This window comes from Fusarium proliferatum (assembly GCF_900067095.1).
Source record: "Fusarium proliferatum ET1 genome assembly, contig: FPRO_scaffold011, whole genome shotgun sequence".
NCBI lineage: Eukaryota > Fungi > Ascomycota > Sordariomycetes > Hypocreales > Nectriaceae > Fusarium > Fusarium proliferatum.
In genome coordinates this window covers 1,442,943-1,467,948 of record NW_022194800.1, presented here as the reverse complement: position 1 = coordinate 1,467,948, position 25,006 = coordinate 1,442,943, and the positions used below count along the sequence as shown (strand labels likewise).

The following is a 25,006-nucleotide window of genomic DNA, read 5'->3' as shown; positions in this document are numbered from 1 at the left end:
TCTCGGACCGGAACGAGAGTATCGGTACGAACTTCATCATGAGCGTTTTCACTTCTGCAAGAGATGCGCTATTAACCAGACTGTATGAACTAGGCGTAGACTATTTAAACATAAAGGAAATCTGTTTTGCTTCTTTCGTGGTCTGCTTATCAGCTCACCACCCAGCATTTTCCTATCATCGTTTGAGTTTTGCAGTCATGCAATCCAATCAAAAGCTCTGCATCGCTATCTTTGGCCCTACCGCCTCGGGGAAGACCAAACTGGGGGTCGCCATTGCAAAAGCCTTTCCGAGCGAGGTTATCTCCGTCGACAGTCTACAGTGCTACAAAGCGGGAAGCATTATCACAGCTAAACCTACTGCTCATGAGATAGCTGATGTTCCTCATCATCTGATTGACTACCTCGAGGCTAATGAGGAGCCCAATGACTTTGTGGCCCAAGCTGCTGACAAGATGGAAGATATCACAAATCGAGGAAAACTCCCCATTCTTGTCGGCGGTTCGACTTCTCTCGCGATACCTTTGCTGCACGAGGCACTGAAGCGGCAGTATCGGTTCGTGGCTGCAACTCTGATCCCGCGTCAGTCAACATACTGGCAGTCCATCCAAGTTAGAGCCAGCGAGATGCTCGAGAGGGGTCTTCTGGCCGAACTAGAGGAGTTGAGAGACCTGCAGCAGAGTCTCCTCGATGATAACGCATGCTTCCACAAGGGAGTATGGAAGGCCATTGGGTATCAAGAGTTCTATCCCTTTCTCGAGGCAGACTCGTCATGCAACGCCCGTCAGTCGTCATTCCAGAGGGGTCTCGCACTGATGAATGCAAACACTCTGCAGTACGGCTTCCATCAACTCGAGTGGATTCGTTCTATCCTGAACCCTTTTCTGCACCAAGCCGGCGTCGTATGCATGAGCCTCCCTGTCACTAACAAGGCTTCGTGGATGTCAGATGTCGAGATACCTGCTATCTCAATGCTCAACGACCTGTGCTACAGTTTGCGAACGATCAAAGTCTCCACCAACGGAACACTGAACTCTAGCCCCAAGTCTCGAGTCGTTGGTCTATTGTAGATCTCCCTTCTCTCCTACTTACTAACATTAAGCTAACCTGCGCTAGTGGCGGATCTTCTCCGGGGAATGATCCGGGTCACATCGATGCGGCTAAAAGGCTTGCGTTTGCTCTACACCAACATAGCTACAAGCTCGTCTACGGCGGCGGAACAACTGGGATCATGGGCGCCATTGCCAGCACTCTCGTGCAACTCTCGGGACCAAGTGCCGTCCAGGGCATCATTCCCGTTGCACTCGCCAAGTACGAAGAAAGACTCACCAAGAAAAGGGCCGACCCTTCAAAGTTCGGGAACAGGACTGTCGTCAAAGACATGCATACACGCAAGAGACTCATGATCGAGGCAGTCATTGGTGGCGCTCCAGGGAGTGGCTTTGTAGCTCTCAGTGGGGGATACGGTACCTTGGAGGAACTCCTCGAGACAACGACTTGGTACCAGCTTGGTATTCATCAATGTGGAATCTGTGTGTTTGACGTATGCGGATTTTACAAGGGTTTAATGGACTGGGTTCGTCAAGCTGCACAGGCAGGGTTTGTTGGCACAGAGGATGCTACTATTCTGCGGGTTGCAACGACGGCTGAGGATGTCATCGGCTGCCTAGGCAGTAGTGATCATCGTTATTCGCGGATGGGTGAGCTGGAATGGGATTAGTCACTACCTGATTGGGACAGATGAGTGCCGAAAGCACAGCGTTACATGACATGGCAGCATTACGATATATCATTTTCACCTATCACACTGCGTGTATTCCAAAACATTCTAGAGCTTGATGTACTTGAATGAAACAAACCGGCAGAATAAGAACAAATATCAGGCCTTCGCTGCAAGCTTTCACATGGCGACGTGGTCGAGGATCAAACGCCGCTTCCCATAGCCGCTCTCGAAGTGCCGGAACGAGCCAATTAAACCCCTGCCGCTGACAACCCGCATTGAAAGCTACTCACACCAGAAGGGCCTCATAATCGGCGAGGTTCCATTCCCAAGGTGAACCATGTCAAATTCTGTTACCACCTCGACCAATCCGTTATAACCGTGATTTTTATTGCAGATTATCATAAGTTTTTGAGTTTATCGGATATAGGGACCGTGACCTAAACACGGAAAAACTTATGTCGCAGCAGGCTTGATCTACACGTAGGGATTGCTGATTGATCTGAAGTGAAGCCCGGCAGTGGGTAGCGAACGTGCTTTAATGACAAGATCAAATGGTCAAGATACGGGAAGAAGGGATCGAGTCGGTTGAGCCCACACTGGAAGCAGAGAAGAGGTGGACCGAGGAACTTTGTCGTACACATAGCAACAGTATGACGGATCTAATATTCCTGGCAAGAGGGTTGAGCCCTCGGCCTTTATGGATGGTTTCCCTTTGTATCGAAGGACTTGCTACAGTGCTCTTGAAGATAACTTTCAAGGTTTCAAAGTTCAGTATAGATAGGAGACAAGTACGCTTGTAATGTATCTCTCCTTTTTATACTTTACTCGAATTAAAAAGATAAGGGCGGATTGATTAGTGAAGATTTCTGTATCAAGTAGGACTATTCACAGTTTACTCTTACCCTGGCCAGTAACCTTGATTAAGGCCAGTCCATTACTCAAAACAACCTTGCCACCGGCGACTTGCGTAGCAAATCTCACCTCGGACCAACCGTCCTGGTTGACTCCCATAACCCACGCCTGCGTAACCAGTTTGTCGCCTGGCCTCACGGGACTGGCAAACCTCGCCTGATACTCCTTAATGTTGGCAGGGTCCCCACCACCCAGCTCCTTCAAGAGCGCATGAGCCGTCGAGTTCCACGAATACAGCCCATGCATAATTGTTCCTCCGAAACCCATCTTCTTCCCAGGCTCAGGATCAGCATGCAACGGGTTGTAGTCACCATTCAGCCTGTACAACATCGCCGACTCAGCACTAGTCTGCACCTCAATCGTAGCATCAGGGGCCTTGTCTTTCGGTGGAGGATAGTTCTCCGTCGCTGGACCCTTGGGGCCTCCCCAATTGCCCTGGCCGATGAAGAAGCCGCTGCTGGTAATGCGGGCGTGCACCTCACCAGAATCTACGTCGACAAGGTCAGTCTGCGTCTCGAGGACAGTGCCAGGGCGACCCTTGTCGTAGACGCCGACGACCTTCTGGCGGGTTTCGAAATTGCGGCCGGCAGAAGTAGTTGGTAGAGGCTTTAGGAATTCAATCTTCCGCTGGCCGTCAACAACGCGTGTGTAGTCGAGCTTGGGGACACCGGGGATTTGAACAGCTTTGCTTTCCTTGTAGTAGTCGACTACTTCCTGAGAATCCTTCTTGAAGGCTGTTGATGGGTTAATGATTGCGGGGTAGGGTTGAAGGAGCGGGACTTACGAAGGATGACGGGGTAAGTAGGGAATACGGCGAATTTCGGATGAAACTCCTGTATCTTGTCAGTACGAGTTCAGAATTTCTGAACAGGATCACAACGAACGTAGAGGAAGTGCAGCTCATCAACGGTAGCGCCGATGGTGTTGGCGAAGAGGAGGACATCGCGCTGCAGCCACGTCACCTTAACAGGCGGGTACTCAAAGCCAACGCCGGGACCTGACATGATGAGTTATTTTGGGGTTATGTATGTGAGTGTGTGGAAGAATGATTGAGAAGTGAATAAAGAGGAGAGGTGGAACTATATCTTAAAGTGAAATCAACCGAGGTTTGCGGGGTGTGGGGAAGGGGGCCCAGTGTTAATACCCCGGACTTGATTGGTGGCCGAGTAAAACAAACCGAGGCTTGCAGGGTAGAGGGACAGATATTCTAACCAACAAGCTACTGGAAAAAAGGATTAAGTAGAGTTTATATCCGCTTTTTTTATTAAGGAAAGGAAAAATATAATTACTATATATTCATTACTTATATAATATACAAGTATATTTCTTGCCTTACTTAATTTTTTTATTTTATATAATGTAAATAATATTAAATTCTTTAAAAAAAAAGAAAAAGACAACACAATCTATAGCCTGATGTAGTTGATGTAGTTATGACGGTAGGTTCTTAGTTCATTTTGCAAAAGAGCCTTCTAATGCAGTTCTGCAGTTACTCAAACATAAGCTGATAAGTTAAGGAGGTATGACTATCGATAAGCAGATTAGCATAACGTTGCGACTTGACGGCTGACATATGCTGTGATACGACAATTAGTCAGGCATATCGTATCACATCACGTAATCCTCAACCTGGAACTGTACTTATATGCAGACCAAGAACTCAGTGCCTCTATCAACAACACAGCATTTCGGTACTAGACACATCATGACCACTACAAAAGCTCTCGTTAATATTCGCCCGGGCCATGCTGAAGTTCAGGACATTCCTGTGCCAGCACTTGAGCCAGGTTATATCAGAGTCAAACCCACCGCATGGGCTATCAACCCAGACGATGCTTACCACCTTGGCCTAGAAGGTGATGAGAGCTGTGCCGGTGCTGTTGTTGGAACAGACTATGCAGGTGTTGTTGTAGAAGTTGGACCTGGAGTGGAGAGGGACTTTAAAGTTGGGGATCGCATTGCTGGTGGTGTCGTCGGGCAGTATGCAAAGCCTTTGTGATATTGGTGTATGGCCTATATTGACATCTTTTAGGAATATTCTGCGGAAGCATGATGGTGCTTTTGCGCACTTGATTCACGTCAAGGGGGATATTCAGATGAAGATCCCGGATAACATGAGTGACCAAGATGCTGCCACTCAGGGTGTTGCACTCGTCACTATGGTACACTGGGTCTCTACATGTTGATGGCTAATGCTAATGATAGTTTTGACAGGGCGTTGGCTTATACCAGCATTTGCATCTTCCTCTTCCAGATGGCCCGTCAAAGGAGCCTTTTCCTGTCTTCATCTATGGTGGCAGTACAGCCATGGGGATATCAGCAATCCAATTTGCAAAGCTTGCTGGCGCCACGGTGATTACAACTTCGTCACCCAGTAACGCGGATTATGTCAAGTCTCTGGGTGCCTATCACGTCCTTGACTACAAGTCCGAAACTCTCGTCGACGACATACTCAGACTATCAGGCGGTCCTCTCCTCCACATCTTCGACACCCATCCCAACACTATCAGCATCACCACCTCCGCAGCAATTCTCCAAAAGTCGCCTTCCGCGATCTACATCTCCCTCAACCCCGGGCCTGAACACGAAGTAAAACGCCTCAGTCCTGACGTGACCGCCGAATCTATCCTCGCATACTCAGCCACGGGTAATCCGTGGATGTACGAGAATAAGTATTACGAGGCTGTACCAGCAGACTTTGCATTCCAGAAGAAGTTTGTCAAGTTGGCTGAGAAGTTCCTCGAAGAGGGGCTGATCAAGCCGCCGCGTGTCTTTCTAAATCGAGGAGGGAGTGGATTGAAGGGCATTTTGAAGGGACTGGTCGACATGAGGGAGGGCAGGGTAAGTGGCGGGAAGCTTGTGTATACACGGGAGTGAGGATTATTAATCTTTGAGTTTTGAGTGTTGATCTTTGGCGATCTCGATAGCATTGACGTAAATTGAGTTAACGGATTAGATAGTAAGGATTACTAGTGGCTAGCGCTTCTACTAAAAGGCCAATCCTGCCGTTGAGCTCGTTATGCTGCTTGGACGATGATAATCGTGAATCTGAGCAGGTGAAGTCGCAACCGTCGTCTCAACTGTTGTCACGATCCCACTTTGACTCATACTCATGCGCTCTTTAAGTTCCATCTCAATGGAGCTATCGCGGTCGCCAGCCTCGCTATGGGTTGTGTTGGTTCCGACCAAGGTTCCATGGACACCTGAATGGGAACGGGTGACCGACGGCTTGGTTATGGTATTTGTTGCCATGCTTCTTACATAGTTGGCACTGGACTGGTGGTAGTTGTCTTTGCCTTTTGCGCCTCGCGCGCTCTATAACGGATAGAGTCGAACAGAGGGGAGACCAAAGACAATTAGAATAATTATACGTGAAAAGTAAAATAAACAAAGTAAGATGTAAATAGCTTCACGTACTAATTCCAAACAAACTCCATTTGGCAATAGCGTGAAGGGCCCCGTGGCTATTTCTCTTACACTAATTGGTCCACTTGGGCGAGCCCTTGAACGTCCCGACTTCCAGCAGCTCGACAGGCGTTGAGTAAGGAAAACATCATTGCTTTATTCCATGATTGGTGACTTATAATCTCTAGGGCCTTCATGTTTTGCTTGTCTGTTATGGTTTGTGCATGTTGCTGCATCGCTGGCAGGATGGACAGCTCGCTCGCTTTCTTCTGTCGGAACTACGGTCTACGCCTCGTTTCTGAGAAGAATGCGCACTCGAAAGTCAAGTACGACGAATCAGATTTGGTGGTAGTGAGCGACAAGACGGGTGCCAAAACGGCTAAGAGTCCCGTTGGCGTCCCGGGTGACATGAACAAAGCTTGGGTCGTAAATCCCCAGAAGCGCTTCACCGATCTAAAACCAAAGCGAAAGTTTGGAATTGAAAAGGGCCGGTATAATATTCCTTTTTCGTTTACCAGCCTCGCACCCGAATTTTCAACCAACTACACTATAGAAACACCAGGAATGGCTGTTCCTCAACCCAGAGACAAAAAAGAGAACCAATACCTCCAATCAAGCTCTTGTAGTTGGAATCGGCATCAATCAGGCCCTCATTTTCAAGTTCTCATGCGATCTCCTAGCTTATCAACGGAGATCGCGCAGATCCATCTCCGCGCCAATACAATCTGGGATGCGGATATCAAGGTTCTAAACCGCGAAGTCACATCGCACAGATCATGGAGCACTTACAAGATGGAGGCAGAGGAAGAACTTGCTTGGGATCTCTATGGTGCTGGGACTTTATGGCATAGCTCACAAGGCGTGCTACTGTGGCAAATGCGCAAGATTTCATCAGACAGCGATGGTGCCAAGGGTCGCATACTGTGTCTCCTTGACCCTTACGATAGGCTGGTAGCGTTGGTATGGAAAACAAAGAAGCCTGGAAATGAAGGTGGAAAATGGTGGGAGATGCGTGTCTACATTGATATTGCTGACGATTTCTTGGGAGAGATCATTGCAAGTTATGTGGCTGTTAGGGTACAGACGGAAAGGATTCGACAGGAGCATGTGAATGACTCCAGCTGATTACACCAGACTTGTATCAATTTCACGATATTAACTTCTTAATTCATCATGGTTTCGAAAGACTGAACCGCAAAATATCTTAAACCTTGCTTCTGTTGAGAAAATGTGAAGTTGTAGGTTTATTGAGTAAATAGCCAAATAATTTGCAAGCCCATACAAGAAGTCCCTTTGAGAGACCTGTCTCTGCATATTGTAAATTATAATACATCCAATCTATGTAACTGAACTATAATGTCGTGCTGGACTCCCTCCGTACTGGAGAACTACCTTAGCTAAGGTAAATAGCAAAAGTCTAGCTTTAGCCACAAGGCTCGCTGGAAAGACATCACTCGCCCAACCCTCCACGCGTATCATGCGCCCACTACAATGACCAAAGAACGTAATACTCCATACAGTTTGGCCTATTCGGATAAAGGTAATTGACAGATCGGAGACAGAAACGGATCGTGGCGCTGAGACCAGCACTCAGTTGGGCGTGGCTTTAGGGTTCCCTCAGATCTACGTAAGGATTGTGGTCGACGGCTGAACTTTGACGGCTTTTAGCTTACCGGGGCCAAATTCTGATATTACGTATGTTGGCATCAAGGTAACTTTCTTATTGAGATCTTGGTGGTGGAATTGCTGGGGCATAAGACCGAGTTTAGCTGCGTGACAAGCCACAGAGCCAAAGGTTGGATGTTGACCATTCCAATGCTGCAGGGCTGCGAAATAGCGGAAATTTTCAATGCTGTCTGCTGGAGAACCGGGCAATTCTAAATTTCCAATTCTGAGCTTGTCATGCAGAATGTTTACCAAGACCACGGCTAGCACAAAGGCCAGGAGATTATGGATATAGCGCTAAATTATTATAACCAGGATCCATTTGCCCCGCTTGCAAGGCAGAGTCCCAACATCGTCAGCCAGGCTGACAACGTCTTACTCACCGTAATCACCAAAATGGCCTCACCAGAAGAAATCGCAGGCAAATGGCTCCTCAGCATCTGCAGTCGAAAGCCTTCTGCAGAAAGAGATGAACTCCTGACCCATCTCGAGAAAATAAAATTCGACGAATTCTTCACGCTTCATGGAACATCACCCGTTTTCAAGACGTACCATATCGAAGCCGTACGGAAGTGCCTCGCCAAAGAGCTGAGAGTGGATTATCCACTGGCGCGTGCGCTGCTGGAGAAAGATGACTTGGGGGACTTGTTCGTCGGGGAGAGGGATATATTGCAAGTTGCGATTAAGAGGGCAAAGATTGACCCAGGGTATCTGGGTGAGGACCCGAGGAAGTCGAATCCTGAGCTTTTGGGGATGGTCAAGTTGCTTATGGCTCATGGGGCAGCCGTGAATTGCTTGGATGATGAGGGGTACTCACCGCTTGTTTATACTTGTATGCTGGGTTACGAAGAGCTCTTTTGCTTCTTGATCAAGTCTGGAGCGGACATTTCTACACTCCAGCCACGCCGATCTCCAGAGCAGCTCGCCAAGATACGAAAGGCTGCTAAAAATGGAGAGACTGTGGAAGATGAGCCCAAGGAACAGGCAAACCTTCTTCAGGTCACCCTCGACGCTCTAATCTCACCGCAGGAGATTGTTGACATGACGTGGGTCGGTTGGCCTCCTGGTGTGAACTTTGACGTGCCCTTATGGGATCTTGACATCGAATATACCTGGGGAGGCATCATTATGTATTTGCTGAAGCAGGGTCTTTCATGTCCTAAAGATGATTCGGGGTTAGTCATGATGCTTCATATTGCTTGCCGCAAAGGAGCGCTGGACGTTGTAATGAAGTTACTGGCTTATAAGGCCGCTGCTGATGCCGCTGGACCAAGAATGGTTGATGGTGGGCAAGGCGAGGGATCGACCTTTGGGACAGCGATGCATGCTGCAGCCGCAGGCCGCAATATCGATATCTCTTTGGCTCTCATAGAGCATGGCGAAAGTGCCAGATGTCGTCGAAACTGTATCTTCAACCGCGGAAGCACCAACGGGGATCTGACACCCATCGAAGTCGCGATAGCTGCAGACCCTTATGGAAGCGATGAGAACCTCCTCGAGTTTCTGGAAGCCTTCATGGCACACGCGAGCGATCTCGAAGATTCGGACTACCAGGCCGTGCTGAGATATTGCGCGCAGAACAATAAGCTTGAAGCAGCCAACCGGCTTCTTGGCAGAGGAATACGTCTCGAAGAAGTACCAACCTCAGTTTCGAGCGTCGATATGGCGAAGCTGCTTGTTTCTCATGGTATCAAGCTTGATCCAGTGGCGTTGCAAGAGAGAGCACTGAAGAGAGGACGGTTAAGCCTTTTGCGCTGGTGTGTTGATGAGTACGGTGCCAAACTACCCGATGATCTCAAGTCGTGGGGAGAGACGGTGACGTGGCTTCTCTGCTCTGGTAATATGTACCGCGAGCAGACGATATACCTCATCACCGAGTACCCCGGTCCACATATCGACACGGTTCTTGTTTCAAGGCGACGTCTTCATCGAGAGAATCTTAAAGCAAAGAAGACAAGTTGGCTTCATACGGCTATTATAAAACATAATTTACCGGTTGTCAAGATGTTGTTGGAAGCCGGGGCTGATGTTAACTGTCCTGGATTACGTGCTGATGCACGTACTGTGGTAAGGAAAGGTGGCCGAGGGTCGTTTCGAGACATCGAGGAGTGGCTGGAGATAGTTACAATGCTGGAGAAGAAGATGTCTGGTAATGAGGGGTGGACTATGCCTTCGTATGGTGAGGTGAGGAAGCGCGTTGTTGAAACTGTGGCACTTGAGAGACGAGCTTGGGATGAGAAGATTGAGAGTATGGTCGAAAGCAGACAGGAGGTTCCTCATGCAACTCCAGAGCGGTCAGATGACCCAGTGCCATCTTCTCCTTTGGGAATTGCCTCCTCGGCAGATTTGTATCAGCCTCTGAGGAGCAGTAGCTCCTTTCGACTTCTTGAACTCCTTCCATCGAGCAACCGGACAGACCCTCTTGTCGGACGCTTGGTAGACAGCGATATCACTTTCCAACCAGACTATGAAGCTTTGTCCTACGTCTGGGGAGACATAACACCACTCAGGTACATCAACCTCGGCGATCAAGAAATCTCAATCACACCAAACCTCCACTCAGCACTCGTCCACCTCCGCTCTCCCAACACCGTCCGCACACTCTGGGTCGACGCCCTGTGTATCAACCAATCCGTCCACGGCGAACGAAACCAACAAGTCCGCATCATGGGCGACATCTACAAGTCAGCGAGTCAAGTCATAGTATGGCTCGGCGACGAAGCCGATGATTCACACCTCGTATTCCAACATATTAACGACGAAAGCATTCCCGACTCCTTCCACAACGGTTCAACACCACCAGAAGAAAAGCGCCGTGCCTGGAACGCGCTTGTCAAAAGACCTTGGTTCTTCCGCACATGGGTCATCCAAGAGATAGCTCTTGCGAAAAGAGCGGTCATGATGTGTGGAGACGAGGCGACAGCGTGGAGGGACATGGAGATCAGTTGGAAAGCAGACTTTTCGAATGGTGCGAAGGGACTGTCGTCTTCACGTGGCGGTGAAGGGGATCATCCGATCAAGGGATTCGATCCGGATAGTCATGTTTGGAGTCTGAGGATGCTGGGGGTTGGTAGTGATCCGATGAGTATTCTGAGGTATAGCCGCGTTTGTCAGACTACTGAGATACGGGACAAGATTTATGGCATCTTGGGTCTGTTTGAACCGGGTTTCATACCTGTTGACTATGATCTGCCCGTGGAAGATATCTTTCGTCAGTTTGCAGAGGCTGTGATCAAACTCACCAAAGATCTCAGCATCCTGGGGGATATCGGCGCAAAGCGCAGTTATCCAAACCTTCCATCTTGGGTACCTGACTTCACGGATACTTCGACCAACAGTCTCGCAGGGGATAACTGGTACGCACCGTATCGCAAAGACGCTGAGGAGAACTACGATGTTCGGTGTGCAGATGGAACGCAGCTTAGTTTTCCCAGGGAACAGCTAGGCAGAGAGTATCTTCCAGGCTTGAAGTTTTCGAAATATGGGAGTTTGACGATCAGGGGCAAGATGGTTGATACGATTCGGGAGGTTGGGCCGGAACTTGAAGATGGTGTTGGCCATGCACCAGGAAGTGAGGGCTTTGCAAGGGTGATGAAAGATTGGGAAAGTCTTGCTGTCAAACTCGTTCCCGAGTGGAAGGATTCTGAATCTTCATTGAGCCAGGCTTTTGCAACGACACTCACGGCAACTCATGGTTCTGAGCTCTTCAGCGTTGGTGTGGGCTTCACCCAGTGGTATCGTCACTGCGGCGCCGGTATTCTCGAGTCAGCAGATGCGTCCATGTTTCTTCGCGACCGCGAGTTCTACCTCTGGTGGTTAAGCGTCGGGAAAGACACAGAAGAAAAGGACCCCGACTCAAGTTCTGAGGAGAAATCAGACGAAGAACCTGAAGCTATTGGGTATGATCTCAGAGAATTCTTCGAAAAGTTCACCTTTGCGAGCTATGGGCGGTGTCTTTTCACTAGTGAGAAGGGGTCTTTGGGACTTGCGAGTCCGAGAGCGAAAGCGGGGGATCGGGTTATTTATTTCCCTGGTTCAACTGAACCGTTTTTGTTGAGGAAGAGGGAGGGAGAGGGATGGTTGTTGGTGAGTGATTGTTACTTGTATGGGCTTGACTTGGATATGTTGTTTCATGATGCGGAGCATTTGGTCGAGAACTTCGAGATCTACTGAGTAGCTAGGCGTCAGCTCGGAGAAGTCGTTTTGAAGTCAAAATCATTTGATGGGGTATCTGAATCTTAACCTGGGGCCTTGCCATGTTTTCGTACGCGTTGTGACTCGTTGCTCTTGTTTGATGTTCAGAACAGCTGCAAATTCTAGTTGGTCGCAACTGAACAAACAGTACCTCTTCAATATCGTTGTCTGTCCTTCAAAGCCAGTCATAATATTGAATCCTCTCTTCTCTAACCCCAAAATGGACTAGGACTTGGGATTGTGTTTGCCAACAGCTCATTCCTGTCACTGGCCCTCCCGTCACGAGACCTGTGTGCCACTGGGAAAGGGATCAGTCCATGCCAGTGTCAGTAGTCTCCAAATCCACTGCCAAAGTCTCTGGCGTTTTTTATCCTATCTCAGCTTTGAACTTCTCGAGAACTCTTCTTTCCTCATCACCTCATCTCAAAAGGTTCTCGCACGAGAAGGTTTCAGCCTGAAGACTTCTTTTTAACGCCCATTTTCTTAACACACAAAGAGACGTCTTCCACCATCCCCTCGTCTCTTGCCTGTACTCTTCAGCCTCAACTCCTCGCCGTTGTCTCCCCCGTCACCCTTTTTACATCTACCAAGCCCGACTTTTGAGCCGTCGTTGCAAGATCTCGATATTAATAGTAAGCAACGAGATTTAACTATTGTCCGTTACTTTCAGAACCTTTCTGATGTCAACATCCTCAGTAGACCAATCTTATCCCAAATCCCTCCCCATCAACCCGCGTCATCTTTCGACAGGCTTTCACAAGTTCAGAGTCAGAGAGCCGTGACAAGCAAGCCACAGATCTTCGCTCTCAGCACACATCAGCGCACAAGATGGCAGGCCCTGAATTTATGGATCTCCCCGCGAAGATTCAGATCAAAATAATCCAGTTGGCGATTCCTCCAATGATCCTACCAGAATATCTCTTCATGGACGGAAAGATTGGGATGAGCAACGAGCGCGACGCAACCCGCGCTATCATGGCGATATGCCACAAATTCCGAAATCTCCTTCTTAGTGCCAGACCTCTTACCGGCCGTAACTCCACTTGTCAAGTATTCACCTTTGACAGTGAACGTGACGCGCTTTTGGTCATGGGTATGGACATGCCAGCTTTCCTCAAAACCCCTCGGACTCCCAGCCTTCGTGCCGTTCGTCGGCTCGTGACCCTTCACCCTTTCCCAATTGGGTGGGCTTCATACACCTACATGCAGAGATTAATTCTACGTTGCCGGCAGCCATGGGCCATCAATGTAACGGATCATCACCCACGCGATACTGCTTATGAGGAGAATCTACCATTCGAAACAAGTTTTCCCATCGCCCAAGAGCTAGGATCTCTTTGTGAGATGGATGTTGTGATTAAGACTGCTCCTGGCTGGTACATCTCCTCATTCCAGCAATATGGCCCCCAGCCGGAACATCGACGTGCTGTCCCAGTATTGTGAGACCTCAACCATCCTGTTCATCATACAGGACTCCGCTGGACTAATCTTCGGTTGGATGGCTACGACGATATTGAAGAGATCCCAATGATTGGCCTACACGGTTACAGCAAGACTCGCCGTGACTGGCGCAGCCAGCGCAGCCAGGAGTTTTCTCAGGGCGGACAATGGGCTGGTTTTCGTGTTTACCTCGAGTCCGAGGAGGTTGAATTCCGACCACTTACTTGGGATGAAGTTGAGCCTATCATCCATCGACAACAGCAGCCTCAAAATGGACGCCAATTTCTGGGTAACCAGGACCCAGAATTCGTGTCCCGAGTTTAGATTATTCGGGACAAGAAGAAGGAGCTTCCTGGTGGTGCTTACGGCTGGGTGAAGGTCAAGGAATACGACGTGCAGACTGATGAAACTTGGGTAAAGCAACTCGCCACCACGTGGAAGATGGTCCGTGCTACCCTTCATCGCCGTGGGACTACACCTCTCCATTTTACTATCGGTCCCCATTGACGGACTGGAGTTTCTCTAGGTGTAAGTGTGAGTCGTACGGTGGGGGGAGGATCGTACCTACAGAGAAGGCGTGGAAAGGACAACGGAAATGAGGACTGCGAGAGTTTGGAGTCGATGGAAAGAATCCACGAAGATTTAAACACTTATCAACAGTGACAGACTTTTGTCCCTGGTAATGAATCACTTCTCTTGACTCGGATTACTCTTTGGGGTGGCTCACAATTTATGGTGCGAGTAGCAACTATAATGGATATGAGAAGATTTGGCCTGAAGCGTTACTTGCATGGACTGTGAGAGAGCGGAGAGACTTGGCACAAGAAGAAGACGTAAGCAAAGAAGAAAGATAAGTATGTAGATCAGTCCATAGTATTGACATTAATGTCTAATCTTATGCCATCTCCTGTAAAGATATTGGTTTTAATACAAGCCAGATTCTCGATTTTAAGCAAGTACATGGTCGATGTCTCAAGGCCTTAAGCCGAGTTGGAGACGGATGTTGTTTTTGCTGTTGCTGTTGTCGACGTTCATAAGCTATTCTGTCCGGCAGCCTAGAAGATCTCGCGCAATAACTCTAGCATGTTATTATTTCCGAGATCTTTCAACATCACCAGGCCATCAACAATCCATCATATGCGCCCAGACCCTGAAGGATATGACGTTTGCTCTCACTGCTCTCATTCCCATCCGTTCTGGCCTATGCACGATGTTCCTGGTAGGACATGGGCTAAGACCAGGTAACACGACACGATCTTTCCCAAACGTTCTTTAACACGGACAAAGTTCGAGAATACCCTTGGATTTTAATTCAGGCCCACATGCACTGATGGAAACGAACCTCAAGGGGGTCGAGAATTACCGGAGCGAGATGACTTTCGGTGCATATAATTCCATACAAGGCCTACTTGAACTTTGGATCAAGGGGCTTAAGCCATCTTAGAAGCGAATGTCGCTGCTGTTGTGTCAAAAGCTGTTCATTTGTAGCGCGACGTCGCTCCTGCTCACGCAGCGATACAACATTACATTTTCCCCAGAGAAGAGGTACTCTATAGAGGCGTTTCACCATACCGTCTCACCTTTTCCCATGGTGTCCTCGAAGCTGCACTGTCTCCCAATACGCCCACCATCGACTTTTTCAAGTCACTGCCTACTATTCAACGAAAAGATCGTCTCTGGGGAATTTGCTTATCGTCAAGTCAGCCCGCTTCCGAACCGCGACGCCAGAGTTGCGATGCCTGCCTATGTATCGATCGAAAAGGCCATTTAAGAGTTCATGGTGTCGCATTTCATCTTTAACAGTGGGCCAAATGACTCCTTCAAAGTCCAACTTTTCTGCTGTTTGGGACCCGTGTCGTGTTGCGTCCAGGATCCAAAGGAGTTCATAATCATGATAGTAAAGAGGTTTATTTGGGATTTACTCGAACCCTGGTGGTGGGTTCCAGGACGACGCGACTTCTGAAACAACCTTTTTCAGCCTCAAATTTGATCACTAATATGTAACTTTGAGTTGATAGACCTGATAGCTGATACTTGCATCACGCGCCTCACACGAATTAGAATTCTCATGGGCTCGTGGAACTCCTTTTCCTCTCGATCACTGGTCTAGTTTGCCTCAAGAGAGTCACTAGAAGGGGTCAGCAAACAACACATATTCTCTCAATCGTTCATAGGAAATCCCATCTTCCATGAATTCCAGTATCCTGTGATCTAGACTAATGCCCAACTGGCTTTTGGGTGGTAACCTGCAAACAGCTACTATTACAAGTCGTACAATAAACATAAGGTAACCGTGCAACTAAAAAGTCCAAACACACAAGAACTGCAACATTCCCAAATTTTAACCCTGACGCCAACATCAGTACCTTTATCTCTCTTCGGCAAATCTCCTTGGCATATAGGTTTTGAGTCAGCCCATAGCTCCTAGCTCAGCCTCTCTTGAGCGTCCGTCCGATGTCAGTGTACCCCAACAGTCAATGCCACCCGGTTTCGTCACCTCTCACGTGGCCATATGATCCTCGGCCCTGGCATTCTCTCAGTTCAGGTCTAGAGTGTAGCCTGCATGCTCGTGTCGGCGAAGCAGAGTATCGCGCACCATCTTCTAAGTGTTGGCGATCTCCTCCACATATGGCTCCTCCTGCTCCCAGGGCTCGTCCACGTCGTTCTTCTTGGGCTCCTTCACATCGATCCAACAATGGTGGGGTTCATCCTTGGGTTCGTCTCCCTCGCGAATCATCCACACACGCGCGATAAACTGTGGATGCCCATTGGGCAGTGACCGACCAGCCGACGGGCCGTCCCCAAGCTGATCGATGATCGGTTCAACTTCATGCCACGCGAGTGGTGAAAATTGAACCTTTTCGGTTCTGGTATGGTATCGGAAGCCAGCCCACTTTCCTCCAAGTGAGCGGGTTCCACGACTATACCCATGCAGCCCAATGAATGGTAGGTCATTAGGTTGAATGAAGGCGCCATACTCACCAACACGCGGATGGAGATCTTCTGGCTCCGAGACAATAGTCGCATGGTGGGCTCTAAAAACTGGGGTTGGGAACTCCCAGGTGATGCCAGTGTCGGCCTGGATGTCCTTGGCCTCAAAATATCGTGCCGCAGCGGCGTTGTAAGACCCAACGCGGTTGAATCCCCAGGTCTCGCCGTTCGGGCGCGGTGCCTCAACATCTGGCCCCTCCATTTGGAAACCGGAGATGTGCCACAATCGGGACATCATGGATACCGAAACGACGGCTTCCTTGAGTAGTGGGAAGCGAGCGAACATAGGAAGGTCGGTCTCGAAAGGCTCGTTCTTCCAGCGAAGAGTGTTCTTGACGGATTGAGATCGGCTGGTTCGGGAGACTGATAAGATTAGCGACTGCCATCAAACGTTTTGAGAATACTTACCATATCCTAGGGGGTCCTGAGACTGGGGCTGCATGGGATAGTGGTTGGAAACGATCAGGCGACGAATGGGAAGCGCATCGTCATCCACCTCAAAATTAGCCGCCTTCATGGATCGAATCCAGGAACTGTTGGGAAGTGGCTTTGGTATGGCCATCCAGAACACCACGAGATCGTCCTGGATAGGATTCATCGTGAACTTGATTTCCCCATCAGCGATTGCGATGGCCTTGATGTAGTGGATCGCATCAACTACTTCCTCGAAACCCTTGGACACACGCTTGAAGTTTCCTACGGTGGCGTAAGCTGCCTGAGGGTGGACCCCGTAGTTCATGGGGTTGCACATGGGAGGGATCAGGTAACCCAGGATCGCCACCTTAACCTCCATAGGGAGTTTGTCAAAGGGAGATGACATCTGATAGAGTCAGTATGAGATATAAAACGGGGAAGAATAGGGTGTTAACTGATAAAGAATGATGGCTTACCGTAATGGTGTCTTTCATGTTGATGTAGATCCAAGGTCGAAGGATAGACAAAGATTTTGTTTGAGAATATTTCGCCGTAGGGTCCTGAGACGAGAAGATATGAGAAAGGTAGCGGGGTTTGTGATAATTTTGTGTCAAACGTTTGGCGCGCTGTTGAAGATGTTGTGTTTTCAGTCAACTCTGGGGGATATGGTTGGCTTTCAGATTGTGGTGATCAATGCGATGTTGATACCTGCTCTCCACAGTCTGGAGCAATGTGGGGTGTGGTAGGAGTGTTCAGATTAAATATTAGATGCTGCGTAAAGCAAGAGAGTTGTTGATGGTTGGTACTCTGAGGGACTTTTTCCTTCTCGAGTTAAGGAAATTGATGGACAGTTGTCGTGATGCCAACAGCTGACGTCTTTGATAGAGTATGATAGAAGTCTTCAACGTTGTGCTGTGGTGGATAAGAAACATGCGCAATCGCTACGGTCGAAGAGGATGGATGAAAGTGTCGGTTGAGATGATAATTCTTAGGCCTGTGATATGTGAGAACTCTCAGGGGTGAGTTGTACAGAATAGTCTACGACTTGTGATGATAGAAGAGTAAAGAGTTAAGTTGTTGATGGAAGGAAAATGTAAGGTTTTGTGAGATATGTTTGGGATGATGTTGGTGTATGAAGAAGGAAGAAGAAAGAGTTGATCGGAAGCGCAGCGTGAGGTAAGAGATCAAAAAGGGAACGCGGGCATGCCACTGGCAGTGCTCGACAGTTTATTTTCCTGGTCGGTGCGCGAGACTGCTAGTGGCAGTAGACAGAGGGCAAAGCTGCGGGTGCTGCCTGGGCTGCTAGTCAGTCTCATGCCGTTTGATTCGTTTTGATGATGAATCATCCCCTATCGAAGATGCAGCACTTGCTTCTGAGAGCAGGTTCAATGCAGCTTATGACAGTGAGGAGGGACCTTGGTGCCGTTCACTTGTAGTAACAAGTTCCGTAAAGCTTCTCGCCGGACACCTCAGATAAATATTGAGGCTCGAACCGGAGTCGGGGACATTACCATGAGCATCCTGGGGAAGAACATGCGACATATCATCTCATACTTTGGTCGTTGGATAGGTAGTCTCAGACATGGCACGAATGACGAACCTGATCAATCTTGTAAATTTCCAACATGCGATAAGAAGACCTATGAAGCTGGCATCCCTCTCACGTCCAAGTTGGCCCGATGCATCTTTTAGTACTTATCCAGTTGCCTATAAACTACCATGTCGCGATTTTTACGTCCTTGGTCCCAACGGGTCACCATCCGACAGAACGTCAGCACAGCAACTAAACAGTCGAGGCATGACTTCTATCACTGGCTTGCTAGCGCAGTCACTCTTGATTGAACACCATGGGTGAGTTGATCAAGAACATAGAAAGCCCTGATGGTTGTTTCTCGAGCTACTGCCAATCCCGAGTTCGAACGGATGTTGACTTGGGTACAGGTTACGCGTCTCCGCTTGCAAGAATGAATCCATCGAGAGTCCTGATCAAATTTGGGGCTGGCCAAGAGCTACGAAGCCATGACCGGACACGTCCCCCAACCAACTTCGACTACCTAAACCGAAATACTAAGTTCCGAAGTATAAGCAGCATCATCCGGTATGGTGTAGTGGCTAACATTTCGCGCTCTCATAACCTGAGAGATCAGTTCCGCGGAGCCCAGGGTTCGATTCCCTGTACCGGAGTTTCCTTTTGCAGTTTTTCGCGATTTCTTTTGTCTACATCATCAGCGACAGTGGTATTAATTTTGCTTGACGTTGCTTACGCTATTCAATTGATGTCGAGTAGATAATTGGATTTGTCTCAAGAAGTCAATTAACATGCACGTTTGAACTGAGGGACATAGTTATATGAAGCAGTCTGATATTGCAAAAGAGACCAAGTATTGACATATCTACTCTGCCATCTCTATATCCCTTAATTCCTGCTCAAATCCAACCATCCTTCCAGAAACTCTAGTCAAGTCCAAATCATCAATTCATCACCCAATGTCTTTTAGTAGACATAAAAGATCTCAGTCTCGCTATCTTGAGCACGGAGCTTCTGGTTTCGCCTCTTAAGAATGATCTTAGCAAGCCAAGCAAGAGCTGCAGTGCCAATACTGAAAGCAGCACTGCTGGCCATGGCAATAGCATATCTGGGCTCGTCGCTCTTGGGCCAGAGATAAGGAGTCCAGATAAAGCTGATGTTCATAATCATGGTAACCATGCTGATGGCAACAGCCTTCTTCTCCTTAGTCTGACCGCAGACAGAGCCGCACCAACCGAGGATAAGACTGTTGACGGCGTAGGTTCCGATGGTGAAGATGACCATGCAGACGTAACGACCGGCTGTGTTGAGAGTAGCAGCGGCGGAGGCGAAACCGATGACTGCGACGGTCTTGGAGGCGGTGATGTGCCAGGTTCGCTCGTTGTATTTGCCCGACATCCATGAGACGAGGATGGTGCTGGCGCCGGCGATGAGGTAGGGAGGGCAGGTGAGGACGAGGGTGATGGTGGTGTTGAAGCCGAGAGTCTTGACGACAGAGGGGAACTAATCTGTTAGCATTTAGAACCAATTGAGGAATTGAAAAACTTACAAAGTTCTTGAAACCGTTGGCAGCCAAGTGGAGATGAGCCATAGCACAGAAGATCCAAACCATAGGATCACTAGCAGCCTGCTTAAGACCCTTCCATGTGCTGGTCTCACCCTCGTTACCCACAGTATCAAGCTCCATACGGTTATGCGCCAACTGTCTCTCCTCCTCAGTCAACCATCGAGTGGTAAGAGGGAAATCAGGGAGGATAAAGTAGCCGGCAACAGCAATCACAAAAGTGACGGCACCCTGGAGGATGAAGAGCCACTTCCAGCCAGCAAGGCCAGCGACGTCATCAAGACCGTGGAAGATACCAGCGGCGATGAGACCAGCGAAAGCAGTGGCCAAGATGTTTCCGGTATACAGGATGGCGATGCGGGTTGCAACCTCCTTGCGGGTGTAGAAGATGGAGAGGAGATAGACGGCGCCGGGGTAGTAGGGGGCTTCGGTGAGACCGAGGAAGAAGCGGGTGAGGAGGAGACCCTTGAAGTCCTTTGCGACGGCAGTGAGGGCGCTGACGATGGCCCAGAGCATCATCATGATACCCTGAGATGTTAGTATTGGTTCACTTGTGAGTGGATGGGGAAGAGTGAGCTTACCATGTAGCGAGAGGGGCGGGTGCGGGTGAGGAACATGTTGGAGGGGATTTGGCCGAGGATGTAACCGACGAAGAGGATAGAGACACATGTCTGATACTCTGCAGATTGTTAGTCAAGAATTGTTGATGTGAAGGTAAAACTTACCAGTTCCCTTGAGGTTAAGATCCTCCTCGAGATCATTCAGACGCGCAAGGGCAATAGCATTGCGGTCAAGATAGTTGAGCCAGTACATACTCCAAAGCATGGGCTACAATCGTCAGCTCACTCATCTTCTTTCTATCAGTGATCAGTTACTCACCATCATCCATCGGTCAAGCTTCTTCACAAGAGCAATCTCCTTAGGATCAGTCTTCTCGTGAGCACCAGAGTAATCAATCTTGTCAACACGAGGGATTGCCTTCTCCGGATACTCATTCTGAAAGATCTGGGGCTCGACGTCCCTGATGTCGGTCTTTTCGTCACGCTGAGCCATGATGAAGCACAGTACAAGTCAAGCAGAAGTGTTTAAGATAGAGAAGTAGTTGGGTAGTCAAAGCGATCGACTGCCTTGATGAGAACAAAATAGTGGGCGCTCCACGGACAGTTATATAGACATTTCTTGACAGCGACAAAACCTGGGGATGCTACCGATCATCCCCCAAGTTCCCCATGGTCCTTGACCATCCCCCGCATTGCGGGGTGCAGAGTAGGAGTCGGCAAAGCCGTAGACCGTGACATTCGGAGGGCAGATCTGGGATGTAGAGATTAGGTTGGTCTAGACCGTGTGGAACCTCGCCAAGAAACTTGGGGTAGTACTCGTCTTGCGAAAACAGGGATGAACTGGCTGTCATGGTGTTGTGTGTCTTTGATCAACAGATGGTCTGCGCTTCTAGTCCACGAGCAGGTTTTATCACAGCGCTAGAAAACGGCGCCAAGATGAGTTAAACCGTTATAGAAACTAGTTCCAGCGTTTAACAGGTTGGATTTCCATACGAGAGCGTCAAGCTTTGGGATGTTCAGCTAGAGAGTGCTTCTTTTCTTCTAGAAGAATGGTCAACCTCAGTGGCGTTATCATCACGAGCCGTGTGTCTCATCATTGATTGGAGAATATCGTGTTGCACTGCCTACCTCCAAAACAGCCCTCCCATTAATGTACAACCAAGCTAGCCAGCTAACTTAGACGAGAACTCCAAGTCATTTCCCCACTGCGGGATTTCCAGAACTGTACGCCCGCAGCAACAAGGCCATACCATACCGAACAGGGAAGGAGATTAAGCTTAACGATTAAGGTTGCGGAGTAGACATGGGGTATAAAGCAGCAGGGATTGAGATGTGAGCACTGTTTCCCCCGCGTCATTACAGCTCACGATGGGAAGAGAGTAAGTTGTTAGATGATTATTTTTGTAATATATATAGTTTTGCATGATTCATTAGGTGCTGGCCAAGAGTGAGGGTAGTAGTTGTCTCCGCATGTTAAAGGGAGAGTTTGGCTTGGCTACTCCGCTAACTGACTAGGCTGCCTCAGTGCCTCCGCACCCTTTTGGCCAAGGAGAGGAGTCAGCTTGGCTTCTCTCCTCATCATTGGCATCACCTCCAAGAGATAAGGCTGTTGCAATTGAATCATCGATTGAACTGTTAATCTCCCCCAGTTTACGCTATCAAACCTACGCAATGACAATGATCCGACTACCTTAAGTACGGCGTGTGGGCAGGTCAATGCAACCGTAAGCCCATCTCGCAGCATCAACAGGGATGTGCTAGACATTGGGTCACGAATACCACCCTAATCCCTCGTACCAAACTCGCAGCTTGAACTTCGGAGCATTGCATCACAATATCATAGCGCCTGTATCAGAACCCCTTCTTGGCGAGTCCAGACCGTTCCGAAGATTCCCGCTCTAGTCCAATAACTAAAATGTGATATCTGCGGGGGATCTAGCGGTTCGGTGCCCGCATCTCACTGAGGGGGTTGGGGGCTGTTTACTCCGCGAACTGTGCACTAGCATTCCACTAACGATGCTCCGCCACAGCAATTATCCAGTGATATGCCGGTGAAATGATGCTAGGGTTAGTTTTAAGCTCGCTGATCTTGCAACCAAGTTGCTTTCTAGAAGAATTGCCGCTTCTTAATCGTGCATTCTAGTGATGCATGTGTTTAGCCCTATTCAGACGCACATTCCAGTAGCCGCCTGCACTATCGACTCGACGCCCGCTCAGTGTCAAATGATAGGCTCAAGACAGCCCGCCTTCCCGGATTCTTTTCGACAGGATCTCCCTCTAGGCGTGTTCTCGAAGGATTCACCGCTGGCGTCTTACAGATCTGCACCAGCTCCAAATGCGCTGTGACGTTGTTCCACTTTACGGTGTTGGTAGTCTGGGGTTTGGTCTTGGCTTTGGCTAAACATCAGCTATTTCAGCTAGAACGGGGAGTGGTTGCGTTTCCCCGCAAGGGTATCTCACTGTGATAACTGGGGACGATGAGCACAGACGGTTTACTAATGGTGTTTCTAAGCGAAGGCATCGGCGCAATTACTGGATTGGTTTGAGGATGTTGTTGGTTGAAGGTCGGATGCTTACGGGGGCTCGTATTCTTGGCACGTCATCCTTGAGACGAAACTCTGAGGCCCCAGGGTTGGAAGACGCAATGCGACCTTAGAGAAATGTACATTTCCGTTGATGGGTTACTGGAAGGTGTTTGGAATGCGCTTGGGTTCCTATTTCATCCGATGAGGCTCTGTAGTGAGATTCAGCGTCGTATGGCGTAGGTTTCGCTTGGCTTCTTGGGGAAAGAGTCTCGGAGGCTACTATTGGGATCCCGTCAGTGCTTGGGGGACTCGGCTCATGTGGTCCGGATGGGGTCGGAACCGAGGCCAAGAAGCAAGGGGAGATTGCGCCAACAATAATGCATGGTATCACTCTGACGTTGGGGAATCAAGGCTTGGCTTGAACTTGGGGAACCTCCCCATCCTACTCTTCCCGATGAAGGCTGATGAAGCTCATTCTGACTCAGATGATATGATAGGCTGGCCTCATTTCAGTCTTATCAAGCCTGTCCTGGATTCAGGCCAAGATAATAACACGGCTCAGTATTCCGATACTCGTGGTTGCCAAGCAAAAGCCTTGTCGGAAGTCATGGTGATGTAGAAACTCCAATGAACTATCAGGCAGATGGCAGAGCCAGAAGGCACCAAGAAACTAGCTTGGAAGCAGATTACTGACGGTTGACGGCGTTTGGGGGACAGAAAACGCGAGACTGGCCTCCACTAAAACCCAATAATCTACGATCAATCCGAGTCTCAAGTTTTGTGTCCCCTCCCTTGGGTCTGTAGCTCAACTGGAGACACTTCTCGTCTGAGGATGTACATCAATGGAGCAAAGGTATAGCGGTTGCATCCGAGATCGTCCACCGGTGGATAGACGTGGTATGCATTACCCCGTTCTCTCAGATCGTCTCCTAAATCAGGTTCTCCTTACTCAACTCTCATATTATAAATACAGCGACCTCTCGTGTCTAGGAGTCGGTCATTATCATCACTTGAGCAGCTCACATCATCTCAAGAAAGACCCTCTTCAATTCAACCATCTTTCAATACGAACCGCACAGTCTCGCTTGGTACCCAAATTCGAATGCAACTCGGGAGATTCTCCAGGGTCACTCAAGTGGCGCTGCCCAACGCAAGTTCCGTGTTCGTGACTACGAGCTGTCGAAGCAGTACATGTCACCCTCCATGTTATAGCACAATCAGAACTTGTATCCCATGCCAGCCACAAAGTCTTCCCTACCCTCACTGAGCTCGATGGTAGGCCGGAGCGCCCGTCAACATGTGATGGTGTTCACGATGGTGTTCAGGGGCTACCAATCGTTTAGCTGTGGAATCCTTTACCGCCACTAACGATCAGTTTCCACGACAGAAGCCCAAAGCCAGTTTTACATCTATCCTTCTTGGGTTTTGGCTTTTGCGTGCAAAAGCCAGTCTCCTTGGATGGTCGCCGGAGATACGTCAAGTCACAATGGCCAAGGGTTCATTGTCGAAATGCCCTTTAACGACATCAATGATGTCCTGAGGACGCTCTCGCCATGTTGCTAAGAGGTACTGGTGCTGTAGCTCGCGTTTGACCCTTGCTCAGTGGCTTGTGGCCATCCTAGATGCAGACTGGGTTCTAGTGGTCGCACAATCCTTCGCCATTCCCAAGGCGTAGCTTTCACCATACAGAAGCCTGTATCCAGTAATGCAGCTATCTTTCATAGTGGCCAGTCCCTTCATTTCTGAAGGCAGTCTTCCTGAATGGTAGTGTGCGTTTCGTCAAGTCATAATGACGAAGGGCTTCGTGGCGAGCACCTTCGACGACATCAATGATGGGCTGGAAATGCTCTCATCTCCTTTGGGAGTTGGCTAGCACACGCTGTACTGAAGTTCATTCTTCAACCTTGTTCAGTGGCTTGCTGCGATCCTGGATGCTCAGACCTTGTGACCGTAGGTGTCCAGCATCCCTCCATCGTAGAGAGCTAGATGTTAGGCCACTCGTGCTTATTGGACGTCAGAGATCTCTGCAGTGACTGAAACCTGGTTGCATGATGTGATCACCGTCTTAGTGCTAGTATTGTGGTGTTC

The 25,006-nt window shown here is 49.0% G+C and overlaps 8 protein-coding genes and 1 non-coding gene across 9 annotated transcripts; 6 read left to right on the top strand and 3 right to left on the bottom strand.

Annotated features, from left to right (window-relative positions):
• Positions 1–197: 197 nt before the first annotated feature.
• Positions 198–1,717, top strand: FPRO_08687 (uncharacterized protein; the record flags this gene model as incomplete). The annotated part of the gene is made up of 2 exons (XM_031222383.1): positions 198–1,063; positions 1,114–1,717. The coding sequence occupies 2 exons, from the start codon at positions 198–200 to the stop codon at positions 1,715–1,717; spliced, it is 1,470 nt and encodes a 489-aa protein (XP_031087847.1).
• An 888-nt stretch (positions 1,718–2,605) lies between these two features.
• FPRO_08686 (uncharacterized protein) lies at positions 2,606–3,636 on the bottom strand (the record flags this gene model as incomplete). Its single annotated transcript, XM_031222382.1, has 3 exons — positions 2,606–3,366; positions 3,417–3,465; positions 3,517–3,636. 3 exons carry the CDS (start codon positions 3,634–3,636, stop codon positions 2,606–2,608), a joined length of 930 nt encoding a protein of 309 aa, XP_031087846.1.
• A 701-nt stretch (positions 3,637–4,337) lies between these two features.
• On the top strand, positions 4,338–5,669 carry FPRO_08685 (uncharacterized protein; the record flags this gene model as incomplete). The annotated part of the gene is made up of 4 exons (XM_031222380.1): positions 4,338–4,612; positions 4,665–4,794; positions 4,847–5,473; positions 5,628–5,669. 4 exons carry the CDS (start codon positions 4,338–4,340, stop codon positions 5,667–5,669), a joined length of 1,074 nt encoding a protein of 357 aa, XP_031087845.1.
• Positions 5,670–6,283: 614 nt separating this feature from the next.
• FPRO_08684 (uncharacterized protein) lies at positions 6,284–7,162 on the top strand (the record flags this gene model as incomplete). Its single annotated transcript, XM_031222379.1, has 1 exon — positions 6,284–7,162. One exon carries the CDS (start codon positions 6,284–6,286, stop codon positions 7,160–7,162), a length of 879 nt encoding a protein of 292 aa, XP_031087844.1.
• Positions 7,163–8,098: 936 nt separating this feature from the next.
• FPRO_08683 (uncharacterized protein) lies at positions 8,099–11,875 on the top strand (the record flags this gene model as incomplete). The annotated part of the gene is made up of 1 exon (XM_031222378.1): positions 8,099–11,875. One exon carries the CDS (start codon positions 8,099–8,101, stop codon positions 11,873–11,875), a length of 3,777 nt encoding a protein of 1,258 aa, XP_031087843.1.
• Positions 11,876–12,724: 849 nt separating this feature from the next.
• FPRO_08682 (uncharacterized protein) lies at positions 12,725–13,660 on the top strand (the record flags this gene model as incomplete). Its single annotated transcript, XM_031222377.1, has 2 exons — positions 12,725–13,319; positions 13,368–13,660. The coding sequence occupies 2 exons, from the start codon at positions 12,725–12,727 to the stop codon at positions 13,658–13,660; spliced, it is 888 nt and encodes a 295-aa protein (XP_031087842.1).
• A 2,278-nt stretch (positions 13,661–15,938) lies between these two features.
• FPRO_08681 (uncharacterized protein) lies at positions 15,939–17,235 on the bottom strand (the record flags this gene model as incomplete). The annotated part of the gene is made up of 3 exons (XM_031222376.1): positions 15,939–16,690; positions 16,736–17,147; positions 17,218–17,235. 3 exons carry the CDS (start codon positions 17,233–17,235, stop codon positions 15,939–15,941), a joined length of 1,182 nt encoding a protein of 393 aa, XP_031087841.1.
• A 1,600-nt stretch (positions 17,236–18,835) lies between these two features.
• On the top strand, positions 18,836–18,925 carry tRNA. Its single transcript is given in 2 exon segments — positions 18,836–18,872; positions 18,891–18,925. It is a non-coding gene; the product is annotated as a tRNA-Glu (tRNA).
• Positions 18,926–19,235: 310 nt separating this feature from the next.
• FPRO_08680 (uncharacterized protein) lies at positions 19,236–20,886 on the bottom strand (the record flags this gene model as incomplete). The annotated part of the gene is made up of 5 exons (XM_031222375.1): positions 19,236–19,772; positions 19,819–20,361; positions 20,415–20,512; positions 20,559–20,661; positions 20,713–20,886. The coding sequence occupies 5 exons, from the start codon at positions 20,884–20,886 to the stop codon at positions 19,236–19,238; spliced, it is 1,455 nt and encodes a 484-aa protein (XP_031087840.1).
• Between the last annotated feature and the right edge of the window lie 4,120 nt (positions 20,887–25,006).